Raw genomic sequence first — 15,733 nt, 5'->3', positions numbered from 1 at the left:
CCAATACCACGCCTTCTTTTTGTCGAATGTCTGATGTCTACCAAACAAGGATGAGCTGGCTTTGCTTATCAGATCAAGACGGGACTACACTAACTCCTCCATGCTCTTTATCACTGCAACCTGGCTGAATTCAATGGTGCCCCTTCAGGAGGACTGGATAGCTGACCATTCAATTAAACTTAGAGGTGGAGATGTTTGTTTTTATGAGAATCGAAGATGGTGCTCAGATCCTAAAGTACTTTTGAAATACTGGTTTCTGAAGTTAGAAACTCTTATCATAAATTTCAGACCTTTTCATCTGCCCAGGGAATCCACCTTGGTTGTACTAGCAGCTGTTTATAATCCACTGGTTGCAAACACAGCTCCAGCTATCCAGCAATTAATAGCAAAAAACCCGGAGGTCACAAACTTACATTCCCCTGTCATTGTTTTAATCATGAGATTTTAATCATGTCAGCCTGAGTAATGTTCTACCTACTGTAGATGTAAACAGCAGATAGAAGGTGCAAGTAAGAAAAATTGAACACTGGGTCATTGCTACTCCAATATCTCTGCATAACAGGTATTTGTCTGAGACCCCCTCAGCCATATGTCATAAGTAGTATTTCTTATCCCAAGATATATACAAAGATTAATGTAAACCAACAAGAACTATAAAACGGTGATCTGAGACTGAAGAAGTGCTAAGGGATTTTTTTTCAATATCACAGATTGGAGTATGTTTAAACAGGCCTGTTGTGATCTTAATGAGCTCAGTGACAATGACATCATATATTCACTTTTGTGAGAGTGGATGTATTCCTTGTAAATCAGTCACTGAGTACAATAATAATAAACCCTGCTCCAACAAGGAAATTAAAACCCTTTGGGAAAGAAAAACAGGGCTTTCAAAGACTGAGATGATGCTTACTTCAAAGCCAATAAATATGAATTCTTACATGCAGTAAAGAGGGCCAAAGCTGAATACAGGAACAAGTTAGAAATAAAAAAGCACCAATGACAGCAGAGGCATCTGGCAAAGATGTCTAATCACTGACTGCAAGGTGAAACAAACTACTCCAGCTGAATGAATTTTACTGCAGATTTGACGTGCAAATAGCGTTCAGTGTACTACACCTAGACACCCTTCAACCACCCTTGATCACTCAGGAGCACGATGTAAGACGATTTGTCTGCATACAGAACAGCACTCCCCAACCTTGCATCAACAGCTACACTGAAATTTGTGCCAGTAAGCTTGCTTCTATTTTTACAGATATTTTCAATCTATCCTTTGAGAAGGCAAAGGTACTGTACTGCTTTCAAAAGGCTGGTATAATACTGTATGTAGCGGCAAAGCTTATTAATAATACAGGAATTAAGTTTGCTTCTCCCTTGCCAGTCCCTCTCTCCCTCATCTCAGTGGTGCTGGGCACAGAGAGTCCATTCCATTTGGTTCAGATTGAAGGTGTTTTTCTATCTGATAGAGTTTCCTGATAAGGAACAACTTCCAAAGCTGAGATTCTCCAGCCACCCTAATAAATGGTGATCTCTGGTGCCCTACTGTCTGGGAGACTACAAGGGAGAGTCTCATCCCAGGTTGTTTACAACCCTAATGTCAGAGAGCATTGTTACTCATCCTCCACCTCGATCAACCAATCAGTAACTGGTAGGGCAGGATAACCCTACATGGGTCTTGAATCCCGCGGAACATTCAACCAATGAATGACCGTAGTTCCCCATGATAAAACAGGCAGCACAGGGTCAAGAAGATGCCCCTCCAGAACATTCTCAGATTTAGCTTGGACAATCACATGATGGCCAGTGTGTCCAAGTGTCAGGACTTTACTTTGTTCTAAGAGTCAAGAACAGAGGTCGCCCGCGCGGATCCTTTGGTTCCTTTGGTTGAGAAAAGAGAGATTTCCCTTTAGCTCAACCGGCTGGGTCCCTGTTGAGTGACGCCGGAGGCCCGGGGGCGCATACCCATGTGAACCCGAGAGCGCTACAAATACAAGTACCTAAGAAATCACTTGTGAACTGCCTCAATGACAACAGACTTGTAGCCTTGACATCTGTTATCATTAAGGTATTTGAACGACTAATAGCTAATTTCCTAACGTGCACTTGTACCCACACCAATGACGCAGTCACCCTGGTGCTCCATGACACAGTATATTTCAACATCTAGAACAACCCAGCTCATATGCCATGATCGTCTTTATTGATTACAGTTCTGCTTTTAACACAATCATGCCTCTCAAGATTTTTGATAAGCAAAGATATATATTAGCCAGACTTTGTGTTATTGGCTATTGGGTGTCCTTTCTGATAGGAAGCAGGTGGTGAAGCTGAAGGTTACTATCTCTAAGCCTCTCACGCTAACAGTAGGCACTACCAAGGATTGTGTCGTATCACCTCTCCTTTGCTCGCTGTACACAACTGACTATACTGTATATTACAATCAGTCACAATGTTCAAGTTTGCTGAAGATACTACTTTTCTGGGGGTGAATCAAAAGCAAAGATGAGTCAGTATACAGGAATGAAGCAGTTGATTTAGTTGAATGGTGTAGCCGAAATAACCTGGAACTTCGGTAAATGTCAATAAAACAAAAACATGAGGTGAACGTTTGGCGTGGTAATGAAGAACTCTCACCACTATACAGTACATGAATGGTCAGGTTGTAGAGGTGGTGGAGAATTTTAAGTACTTGTGTACCATCATCTCTATCATCATCATCTCATCAAACTCTAAAACGGGAGGTCAGCACATCCATTATGGCCAAGAAAGATCACCAGAGGCTGTTCTTTCTGAGACAGTTAAAGATGTTTGCAGTGTCACAGGAATCAATAATCCTCTTTTACAGTTCTGTTATTGAGAACGTTTTGACCTTTTGGTATGGCAAAATGTCTGTCCAAGACAAGAAGCAGTTAGAGAGGGTAGCATATATCGCCTCTTAAATTGTAGGATGCAACCTTCTCTCTGTGGAGTTACTCTTCCTGTCTTGATTGAAACACAAAGCTTTAAAAGTCCTCACCGACCCTTCCCACCATACTCATCCTTTGTTTACTTTTCTTCTTTCTGGTAAGCTGCTTAAGTCTATCAAGACAAGGACTATTAAGTTCCATATCAGTACCTACCTGGAGGCTGTGAGATGTATGAACTCAGTATGTTGATTCTGAAATTCTTGCACAATTTTTTCTTATTTGTTATTATTGTTATGGTCTCACTATAATTTATATAATTACTAGTGTATGCTAGGATGGTATGTTTAGATATTTTGGAGGTGTGCTGTTTATTATGCTGTTGGCTCTATGTTGTATACTGTATACAGTGTGTGTTATATGCCTTTTAATCGTGACAATTAGTTTTTATGGCAATAATGAACTACATCTTGATATGTATCACAAATCTTGACTGCTCACAGCCATCTTTAAATTATTTTTAGTTGATTTTTAGTTGAAGTCCTGTCATTTTCAGTTTGACACAAATGTGGGAGCACGGCATCAGTGGACCCTCTGTTAGTCTGTACCAACAATGGGCTTAAAATCTTGGAAACATAATCCTGAGATTCATAATATGAAAGTAGCCTGTATTTGTAATACTGCTCATGTAAAAATATACTGTAAGCTAAGAGACTTTGAAAATCCAGTTCCCTTTCCATTCTAAAAGTGGAGAACTAAAACACAATAGAAATCCCTAGCAGGCACCCCATTACACAAACAGAAGCAAACAGTTTACCTATTTATATTTTTAAAAACAACTTGCTATGCTACCCAAGTTGTTTTTAAAGTCCTGCCAATTTGATCACACAGTCCTTCATGGGCTGAGGTTTATTACATATTGTAAAACTTAATCATTCTCAGAAATCCCAAAATACAAGATGGCTCTAAGTTAAATTTAAGTTAAGGGATCCAGTCTAGAGAGGATAGAAAGATTACAGGCAGATATGACTAGTTGCAATTGGATCTGAGAGAAAACACCATGGGCAATGGAGCATCCGTTACTGCCACATAAACCACAACTCAAACCAACAAGTTTACTCTCTCTTCACATAAGAAGTTGCACATTCTTTGAAACTTATGCCTCTTCTTCTTTCATTATGTAAGTTCACTTTTGAGCCATGGAATTGAGAGCTTGAGGAACATGGAAAATTACACATCTGGTCTCAAGTGATTCATTTTTTATTTATGTTTTTTACAGCTATGCAAGAGACAGATACTTGTGGTTATATCCTTATTTAAAATATTTCTTGTCCACAGAGGGAATATTGACGTGCAACTCACAATTCATAAATCATGAAAATTAACCCATTCTATATGATTTTAGGCACTGAATGATAAATTTTACTATGGTATATCCAGTTTAGCTACAATTATAAACTATTTTACCACACCAAGAAAAAAGATTTCCTGGTATCATGATTTACCAGGAAATGGTGTTTTCCATTTCCTGGTAAATCATGGAAATTATTTTTACCATGTAAAAAGTGCTGTTTCTACAGTATTTCTTTTTTAAGGTCTTCTTTAAATATTAATGTAAGGTAAGGTGTGCATTTAGAAATTGCTAAATAAATGTTCTTTTAATAACATCTTCTCTTTTACAGTACCTATCAGAATGAAAGATGATTATTGGTATAACAATATGATAGTGGGCTGCTGAATTTCTTAAGTGTGCTGATAGTATTTTTATGAGGTAGAACACATTGAAGGCTGATATGTGACTAAATCAGCTTTCCATTTCATGAATGTGCTTCATTAAAAAGTAACACTGGATTATAGAAATGGAAAATACTAAAATACTGGGGAAAGAGGGCAAAGCAATTCCTAGGCCAATGTCAAACCAACAGTATAGTCAGTAAGCAATGAGGTTTAACACTACTTAACAGTGTCTAAGATCTAAGGAGCTTATACTGTACCAAACACAAAAGACTAAAGCCGGGCACTGGGAGTCAGGCTTGCTTTGTACTTGTCTGAAGTATTGATCACACAAGCTGCATTCCATTGTCATTAGTTTTCAAAAGTATAAATATCATAAATAACTAAATTTTATTTGGGTAGTATTATGCTTTCTTAAAGAATTAAGGTTCCTCCTAAAATGCTGTAACTGTTTTCAAAAATAACATGCATTATGGAATGTATTCTCTGATCCTCCAGAAAAAATACATTGCTAACATCCTTCTAATCAGATTTAAATAATGCTCTAGTTTATACCCTCATGTGTTTTTTAATCAGCATTTAATAGGAACGAATGCCAATGATTGATTAAAGAGAGTTTTTATTGTATCAGTAAAGTATCTACTGATCTGCAGGCAGTAAAAAAAAGACAGAAAAAGCATATCAGCTACTGAACTAGAACTTTTTCAAAAGTACAAATGTGTTCCTACACATGAACACTCTGTTATGTTATTAGGTTTTGTGTTATTAGCCGTCTGAAAACTATCAATCATGTACTTACCGTTACCCCAAAAAAGTTAGTCTCATTCATGATGTCCAGAACTATTTTGCCAACCTCCTTATCATCTGCTGTAAAGTTCCGGTATCTGTTGAATTTCTCTTTCTGTTTCAGAATTTCCATGACCCTTTTCAGAGTATTGGCAATCACCCAAATACCGTCGTAAGCATATCCATGAAATTTACTGGACTCCACGCCTTTTTGTAGTCGTCGCTTGTTGTATTCCCTCTCATACTCCTGCGGTGTCTATAAAAGATGCAGAATGGTTTTATTTAGAGAATATCTTTTGTGGCTGTTCTGCGTCTTTGAATAAACAGGAACACTCTTGAGGGTCAAAGGGAAGGCTAACAAAACAGTACTCAAAAATAGGATTTATTTGCACTATTTGCACTACTTTCATGGGGCACTGAAAAATTAAATATTGCATTTGCAACAGTAGTGAATTACGCAAGGGAGTGGGTCATCACTTTTAGCCCTTATCTTTAATCTGTTAAAATAGAAAGGATTTTATCTCATCTAACTTTCAGATGTATAGTGATGAAGTGATCAATTTAATCTTCAATTATATTGTATTTTTTTAGTGTTTACATTTATAAAATGATCTCATATTATATTCCAATTTGTGTTCTTTGCAGATCACAGGTTCTAGAACTTTCGCAGTCGATTCTCACCCTCTGAGAAATTCCTTTGACCTGTTTGGTACTGAGAGGCAAAAAGTCCACGCTGATGTACCCCTCCATGGCAGTGAGCAGCTTCTTCGTTGTGCAGTTTGTGGAATTGGCCTGTTCCCACCAATTCCCCTGGTACCAGCCTGGAATGATCCACTGGTACTTACTGCCAAACATGTTCAAGTTGTAGGCCTATGAAAACAAACAATGAAATTAAACCCCTTTGGGATGCAAAGCTTTGTGGTTGCTCTCCTGAAGTGACACCACAAAATAAAGCCAATTGACACAAAACAGTTAGTGGGTGGAAGTCAGGATGCCTGCAGAAGAGTTACAGCATTGCAGCAGACACATAAATTAAGGACAGTATTTTTTGTCTCTAAATGTTTTATGTATATGTATATGATGGTGTTTCAATAAATAAGGTAACATACTTTAACAGGGAAAAATTAGTTAAAAAATGGTGGGCTTGAAAATGAGACTACAGAGCACTCTCATCTTCTTTGTCTTCAGTCTGCACATACAGTACTTGTGACCTGTAAGTTGTAATGGCTGGCCTTATGCAAAAATGTTTAAATACTGAGGTGCCTAATATGATATCTATTTATATATGACTGAATGGTCATCAGGGGAGATTTTAATTTCCGTCACACAGATGGGGAAACCCAATAACAGGGATGTCGGCAGCTGAAACAGAGGTAACTAATGGCTCAATAATAACTCAAAGAACATGGAAAACAGAGACAAGAGAAGCATTGTGGACCTGTGATTGTTATATGTTTTGAAATATATTTTGAAACTGTACAGGTATATTCCAAAAACAAGTTTGCAATTTCGTAAAAGTAGAGTTTAAAGGTGTGAGACAGTGTTTAAGAGAACTAGAATGGAAAGGAATATATAGATTTGGAATAAGTAAAGAATGGGTGGAAGTTTAAAGTTAAAAAACAGTTTAAAGACATGCCTCTTGAAACTGAACAGATTCTTCCAATGAGAAAGCAATTAAAGGCTAGAACACAGTAAATTTAATTGGTTTAATTAATTAAAATAGGCAAGGAAAAATGAATTACCTAATTTTGTTTAAAAGGAGAGGATAATGTTTCAGAAACAAAGCAATAGAATAATAATAATGATAATAGAATATTTAGAAATACCATTTGCTATCCCTAAAGAGTTATTATGTTTTGATTCACATGATGTGAACAGTTATATATAACACCAGTTCCTTTAAATGATACTACCTATAAAACATTTTGTAAATAATGTAGCCTTTTAAGATAAAAGAAAAGGCCAAACAATTTTTATTACCTTGAGCCTTGCCTTGGCAGAATGCTTTATTTAAAATCTACAATTAAGAAAAAAGGACCCAGCTTTCCAAGGGATCTGTACAGTTGGCTATGAATTAATTAGGGTCTCCTGAAATCTGGTCACTGTACCATTCATCGCCCACACATTATATGATGTTCTATCATGACACCCATTGTAGAAAGCAGAGCTGTAACATGGAGGGCAGCAATTAAATTTGTAATACTTGCAGACTATTTTTACACACAGTCTACTGGAGCTACTGTAGGAGCATGAAACGTTAGCACGCAAATGTCTGTTTCCATGCTAACAAACTGCAGTTCCCGGCAGCAATGCAGCAATTCAACAATCATCCTAAACTAAACATTTTGATTTTGATTGAAAATTAGATTTAACATTTCCCCCAAGAGGAGAACAAAGTTTTTAGCAGACAGACATTTAGGGACTGCTACAGTTTTCGTGGATAACCTGCAAAATTTGGAGGGGACTATCACTGCAAACCAACTCATCCCTGCTTTCTCTCGGAGAATGTGCTTTCAAGAGAGCATGTCACATTTCATGCAAAACGTTTTGTATATCCATTGACAATTTCGAGATAGTTTCTCTCGGTGCTGTTTAAGGTTATATTGATTGCATTGAAGGCTATATTGCAGAATATAAAGTCCACATCCATATTTGTTTCTGTTTTGTGGTGCTGTGGAACACATTGAGTTAGACTTTGCAGTTTTATGCTTACCTCTATTGAGAATGACAAGAGTTCCTTGTGATGAGAAAAATAGATGAGATGTGATGAGAAGAAGTTTGCAATGGAACCTTTAAAACATTTGTTGTTTTTTTTTTACGTACATGTATTATTGCGCAGATGTGTATGGATTAAAGGGGTTGTCAAAGCAACAATCTAGTTTTTTATTTAGATAATACAATACAGTTTCTGTGGGTGACACTGTGGTGCATGTGGCCCCGGGTTCAATCCAAGACCTTGGGCACTATCTGTATAGAGTTTGTAGAGTATGTTGTTCATGTGCTCACATTGGTTTCCTCCGTGTACTTCGGTTTCCTCCCACAGTCCAAAAACATACCAGTAAGCTAACTTGTGTCACGCCCAGTGCACCTAGAGGGTGCTCTACTTCTGTCCTGTTGCTAGTTCCCTGTGATTATTCATGTCTTTCTGGTGTGTCTCGTTGTGTAGCCTATTTACTTCCTGCTTCTGCTCTGCCACTCGCTCAGCATTGACGATTGGATGTCCTGAGACCCGCCTAGCACCAGGTCGCCCCTCGTCCGCTACCTGAGGGCATAGGTTTCTATACGGCATGTCCTGAACAGCTGAGCCTGGGCTAACCCCCGTCTTGCCGCTACGCATAGGGTCATTTCCCTCTCCTGACATTCCACGGTTCGTCCCTTGTGACATCCGTGACAACTAGCTTGTGGGAAAATTGGCCCTAGAGGTGAGTGTGTGTTTGTTTGTCTGCCAGTTGCTTTCTGGGATGCAGTAGGCTCTGGTTCCCCCAGAATTCGCAAGAAGAGGTTAGAAAAAGGATGGATGGAAGTCCAGTTTCTTTCTAGTATAAACCAGAAACCGGAGCAAACTGACAGCTGGCACAACCTTGGTTATATGTTTGTCATTTTTAAATGGTGAGAAAAATGTTTTAACTGTTTATGGTTGGGAATTCGGGAAAGTTAAATTCTTCTCAGGTGTCATACAGTAATTATGCTTCTTCCATTAAGGTTCTAATATTCAAAACACGATACAGTATAGTCTTTTTTGTCAGTCATGGGTAACATGGCCAGATTAATAGAATTTGTGACTAAAGAAGCTCTGAAACACATCCTGAATTATATCCATGCTGTAAGTTCTATGTATCCATTGTAAATTAACTTAGCTCATTATTCAGCATGGAATTAATGTTTGCTTGTTCTCATACAGTATGTACATGCACGTAAAGTCCTAAAAAGAATTTACAAAATGCCTGTATAATTTGAATTACTATCTGTTCATTGTAATTTACTATGTACTCAGTTCAGCCTTTCAATGTTTTTCATTCTGTATTATCAGCAAACACATGCATATATGAGGGATTCTATTATACAGTAACTGTAACTACTGAAGCAAATCTTTCACAGGCTTATCAAATAATATTTAAATATCAGAGTTTGTACTTACACAGCAAAATACTTTGGATGCCAGGGTCTCATCAAATTGTCCAATAATTATCCGTACGTCATTATCCTGCAAAAAATAATGAGAAAATATGAAAATAAAAAAGAAATCCCTTTCAATACAATGCTAATCAGATTATCATTCAACGAGACCAGGTTATAAAAAGAATGGCAAATAGCAAAAACTGTAAAGAGTGCAAATCTTGGTGCACTCTCATGTCTGTTTAGTTTAAAATGCCTTTTGCCAATTTAAAATTTTGCTTTGTCACAGGCTCTAAAGATAACATGAGGTGTTCTGCATTCTTGGTGCCGTACTTGATCCTATTTATACCTGCAGTCTGTTCAGTTGGTTTTGCCTACCGTTAAAACCTAGGAAAATACTGTACAGTATGTAAAACATTTAGTTACTACTGACTACACCACACCACTGTTCTTACAGGAGTAGTAAGAACAAGTAAGACAAAAATGTTATGGTGAAAGAAATGAATCTGGACTTGGTCCAGCTGAAAAGATAATGCAAATGACAACTTTGCAATACAACAAAAATCACACATATTGGCTATTGCACTATAGACATTGATCCATTCTCTCTCTCTGACAATATTTGTATTTCATTTTTTAGACTTTCTCGTGTGATCCTAGATACAGTAGGTGATCCTAGAGCAAACCAAGTCTTTAAATGTTCTACAGTAAATCCTCCACAGCAATAAGTCTGCAGGTCACAGCACAGCCCTTCCTTAAAGTACAAGTAAAATGAGTTTAGTTGTGTTAGTCTAGGTGACTGTGTAATGTGACACTCACAAAACCAGCAAACATATTTTTCCATATACAATGTTACGCCTCATGCAAGGCTAAGATGGTTTATCGCAATAATGCACGATACAGAATTTGACCAACTTCACATTTTCTGTGCAACATAAGATTGAAAATGGATTTGTTTTTTATATAATTTCTAAACTCAATTTTGGTTCAAATAAAATATTGTATGCACAGGCTCTGTAATTGTACATCTCTGGTTATGCTCTTAATTCCCTCTAATGGGGTAATAAAAATATCAATAGGGTTTATTTTCTCATAATTATTATATCGCTTTATAACTTTTTATATAGCTTGTAGCCAATGATTTACTGTATGGCTTTAAATGTCTGGTCTTAAAAGATTTAATTACGTTAAATAAATCCTAGAAGAAAATATACCTCATTAGCATTAAAACCACATGACACCATGCAATCATGCACTAATCATGCACAAATCTCCCATCATACAGTACGGGTTCACTTTGATTTGATTAAATTCACTTTATTCCATTTTATCTGGCAGGATTCTAATCAAGTCTAGATCAATATCATCTTGATAAACTGAAGTGGTAAAAATGGAAAGTAATGCACAAAACATAATTCCATCAAATCCATCCTTAAAATGCCTTCATTTGTATTATAAACAACAAAGAACACCCAAGTTACTAAAGTATGTGGCCAGTAACAGGCTGAATTCAGGAAGACAATCCAAGGAGGAATAAAACCCAAGATGCAGAGGAAAGGAAACAAGGTATAACCAGGAGTAAATATTGTGAAAAGAAGAACAAGCAAATGAACACAGACAACAACAGAACAGGAGTAAGACGCAAGGTAAGAAGCAGAATACTTAGTTCAGGAAAAAAACTGGTTAGTAATGGTCAGAACTCAGACCAGTGGCTTTCAAGACTGAGCCCTGAAGGCAGTGAGAGCAGAGTTTATATAGATCTGAGACAGGGAGGCGTGGAGACCGAGGCATACAGGTCAGTCTGTGATTGACTAAAGCTTAATATAGCTGTCTCTGTGGTCTGCTGCTCAGTAGTGCAGCCAGGCTGGTACCCAATGCTTGAGGTGGCCCCTTGCAGCAAGAAGATGGGACCATAACATGTGGAAGAGAAAAATACTTGATAAGAGTTCAGAAAAATTTACTCTGGTGTGAATGTGCGGGTGTGTTTTTGTTGTGTGTGTCGTGTGATGGACTGGCATCTCGTCCAGGATGTATCCTGCTTTGTGCCCATTTCTTGCTGGGATAGGCTCCAGGTGCTCCATGACCCCATATTGAATAAAGTGGTTAGAAAAGGTATGGATAGATATTTTATATTTAATAAATTCTTAAATAAAACAAATTCCATCTTTGTATTATTGTATAGTCCTCATTTTGCAACATTAGGAAGAGGAATACCTTTGTAACTGATTTAATAGTGTATATAATCTCAGTAAAGGAAATAACAGTGCTTACGTTAAATTACAGAGCCATGGATTTTTCTGACCACTTCAGATTCTCATGCTAAATTATTTTAGAGTTCGGGATTAACAAATACCTAATATTGTGTTTTGGAATTCTATGGTCAAGAATATTATTATATTCATGCAACCAGCGCTCATCACTTGCATTACTGTATCCTAATGATTTTACACAGTCATAACTGCAAATACAAAACTTTAGAAGCTGATTTCTAAATAAATATCACACATTTCTATCGTACATTTGAATAATTCTCTTATTTACTTAATATAAGAAAGTTGTGTCCATAAAGCAACATGATTATTCTACAGTACACGTCCCTTGTAAGAAACTAACCTTTTCTTCAACAAATTTAATATCAGTATATACAGTATACTCAAAATAACCCATCTAATAATTGAACAATTTTAATTTTCCTTTGAATTGCATTCTGTTACAAAAGCATCAGCAATAGAAAATTCATGTCAAAAACTTCCAGCATGAGGAAATATTTGCTGAATTATCAACCATCTAGTAACCAGGTATCAATTATTACGATCTTAAACAAAAAGACGAATATGCAGAATAATAAATACACCCCCCTTAACCCTTGTAGCATTTAAATACAAGTTGGGTTTGTGGAAATAACCGTAGCATTTGTTATGACACGATTATGGTAATTTGTTATGATAGTGCTCAATGTTCTTGAGTATGCATGCTGTTATAAATTAAGCGTGATGAATTGGAGGGGATTCTGATTATTATCTATTCCACACTAACACCAATTGTTCTAAATTAGGCTTTCACCTGTTATAAATTAAAGGGGTGTTGTGCAAATGTATAAAAAAATAAAAATAAAACACCCCCTATAGTCACAAGTGAAAAGCAACCAAATGTATCATGTGGTTTCCTTTTTTGTATCACAGTGTGATAGCATTGTAGTGAGGAGGAATAAACTTTAAAAAATGAATATTAGTATACACAATATAACATATTAAGAAAAAAAATCACAATGACTGCAAGTCTCTGAGGTTGAGGCTATCTAGTCTAGAGACTAGGTTAGTAGTCCTGGGTTTTATACAAATGGCCAAAAAATATCACTAATATTTAGTTCTAAAAGGAAAAAAACATTTTCTTTAAACATAACAAAACACCTTTAATTAATAGCCCTTTTCTCCTAAATATATATTTGTCTCCTATATATACTTCTTCTTGTTTTAGTGATCAACAATACCTATTAGATTTCAACCTTCGAAGAGTAGTTCCAAACTGTTGGATCTTTGGCCTTTTGGAAGGTGGAACTCACTCACACTTTCTTACTTGGACAATAATTCAGCTGTTAGCCATTAACTTGTTTGGGCATCTTTCATACAGATCACTAAATATTTGTACCTCCTACTGAAGTTCAGTGGATGTGATTGGGTAGTGCCATCACCAATTTTCTGTTCCTAGCCCACTAGAACATGACCTCCTGTGTCATCCATTGCTCCAGGTCTGTCTTAACAACACGCATCCACATCCTATTAGTGGTTACTTTAAAAGAGCACACTAAAAAATAATCTGACCTGACCTCTGGCTCCCCAGTCTACATACAGTAGCTCTCCAAACACAGTGGAGCCACTCAGCACTCATGCTCTCTGTGTGCAATATCCTGGTTACTGGATTGAATTAGCTAAAATGTACAGAATGTTCAAATGTAATATCATAACCCATATAATTACTAGTGATCTACAGTACTACTACTACTAATCACACCTGAAGAAGGCTCCATGGCCGAAACGTTGTGTTCTCTTTCTTCTTTTTTTCAGCATGGAATAAACCTATTACTAATTACAAGTATATTGACAATCCATGAATCATACAGTATTGGGAAACACACACATTAAAACTTTTGTAGTAAGAGCACTAAAACCATTTTCAGTGGAGTAGTAGATTGAAATCTTTCTCATTGCCAACATACTGTATCATCCAATACATTCTTGAAGGAATATCTAGCCAGAGATTTCCTTGTTTACGTATTCCACTATGGTGTTGTTCTTCTGCTCCATATGCATAAAGAGAGTTTTAAAAAGATGGATACTCTTCCTCTTTAATTGATACTTTGCTATTTGTTTTACAGTATTTAATGAATATTGCATAGATGTTGTAATGCCCCGTGTCTTTAATGCAAAGGATATTGAACTTTTTCTTTTTTCACAGCCCAGTGAAAATCCACCTTAAGATTTATGCAATGACCAAATGAGGGTAAAAAGTTGACAGGTTCGGGAATTCATTAATTTTAATGACATTTTAATGAATAATGACAGTACACGCATTAAACAAAACATAACACAACATATGGCATACAAGTTACCCTTTTTACAAATTTATAAATATGGTATCCCAGTGGCCTGTGCTCTGAATACCCAGAAAATCCCAGCCTAACAAGACTCTTACATAATGCCTAGAAAAGCCAAAAGACCTATCTTCCTGTTCTAAAAATGCATTCACTTACCAGGAGAGGCCATTTTTAACCAAGGGATTCTCTATAAAGGAAAACAATTTTACTTTAATCCCGTGTTTATAGATTACCTGAACATGAAGCCCTATATCTCTGCAAACATCTCCTTGCTTTGAAGCTCCCAAGAAAACTGGAAATGTACTGTATCCAAATCTGGATTCTTAAAAACACTTCAGTCACAATATCTTTAACAATAAAGTTGTATCTGCCAGATATGCATTTGTTTACATATACTGTATGTATTGTGATGAGAGTCTTCTCTGTGGTATTCCTTAATAAAATACTTGTAAAATAATTAATCAGACTGATTCAAAAAACACCCAGTTGATGTATTTGAAAGCACACCCTGTTTATAATCAATAGAGGACCCACACAGGTAATTTATAAAAGTACAGACTTTTGCTCTTGAATATTTAGAACTGTGCTGTCAGGGCACTTTACCCCCACTTAGAAAAAAGATAATCAACAGAATTATTTCCATAACTGTTTAGTACGAAAATAATTGACTCTTTTTTTTATCTCTTGACACATAAAGCATCAAAAGGACAATTAAAATACAAAGAATAATTATTATGTTATAGTTTGGGAACCTGTTCTGTAAAATACAGTTCTTCATTTTATTATTACAGTAATGTTGCTGTTGGTCCTGAACTGGATAAAACAAGTGTCATTATATATTAATTCCCAATAACGAAGTAATAAAAAACTCTAAAAGGAAAAGTAACAGATTTTAAGAAGTCCCAATAATGAATACCCTATATTAAAAATTGAATATATTGTAAGAGCAATGTTTATTCATTTTGTATGAAGTTTGTGCAAATGTGTAAAAGAACATAAAACACACAACACTGAATACCTCAAATTAAAAGTCGAATACAAAAGTAATACTTGTGATTCCTGTTTTGATTAAATTTGGGCAAATACTTCAATTCTTCCTACACCAGAATACAAAGAACAATCTGTTCCATCCTTCATCACATAGCAGAAACTCCCCACCTTCTCCCATTAAGAAAACGTCTGACTGCATCTATGCGTATACCAAGATATACATACTTCTGGCTTACAGACAATATTGTATACCACAGAATTTTACAGAAGATCTATATTTTTTTATGTGCGTGCATTACTTTATGTAGCTGTTTATGTAATCACTTTCTCACAGTCCATATGTCATGCTTTTTGTGTACAAAAGTCTTTCTTTGGCATTGGACACAACCAAACTGTGAAATGGTATCCTTGTTAATAATATTCTGAGTAAAACGTGAGGCAAGTTTTGACAAGTTCACAGTATCTCTAGGAATCATGCAACGAAGCATCCTGTGTTTACTGAATAAATTCCCCTCTTTGGCACCTTAAAATTAACAATCAGGCCTAGTGTGTGGTCTCCATTTATTCCTGTCACTTTTGCATTCCCACAGAAATCAATCAAAAGATTGAA

The 15,733-nt window shown here is 36.3% G+C and overlaps 1 protein-coding gene across 1 annotated transcript in view; it reads right to left on the bottom strand.

The window, feature by feature from the left end:
• The window catches only part of gabbr2 (gamma-aminobutyric acid (GABA) B receptor, 2), a 341,200-nt gene that overhangs the window by 120,157 nt on the left and 205,310 nt on the right, over nt 1-15,733 (bottom strand). Inside the window, exons 5-7 of the mRNA XM_088601719.1 lie at nt 9,562-9,627; nt 6,105-6,293; nt 5,437-5,679 (exon numbers count right to left, since the gene is read on the bottom strand). Of these exons, the coding sequence (XP_088457845.1) occupies nt 5,437-5,679; nt 6,105-6,293; nt 9,562-9,627 (498 nt within the window). The remainder of the gene's footprint in view (nt 1-5,436; nt 5,680-6,104; nt 6,294-9,561; nt 9,628-15,733) is intronic.

Source organism: Lepisosteus platostomus, chromosome 12 (genome assembly GCF_059453375.1).
Source record: "Lepisosteus platostomus isolate fLepPlt1 chromosome 12, fLepPlt1.hap1, whole genome shotgun sequence".
Taxonomy (NCBI): Eukaryota; Metazoa; Chordata; class Actinopteri; order Semionotiformes; family Lepisosteidae; genus Lepisosteus; species Lepisosteus platostomus.
The sequence above is the reverse complement of the archived record's forward strand: the minus strand, read 5'-3'. Positions and strand labels throughout refer to the sequence as shown.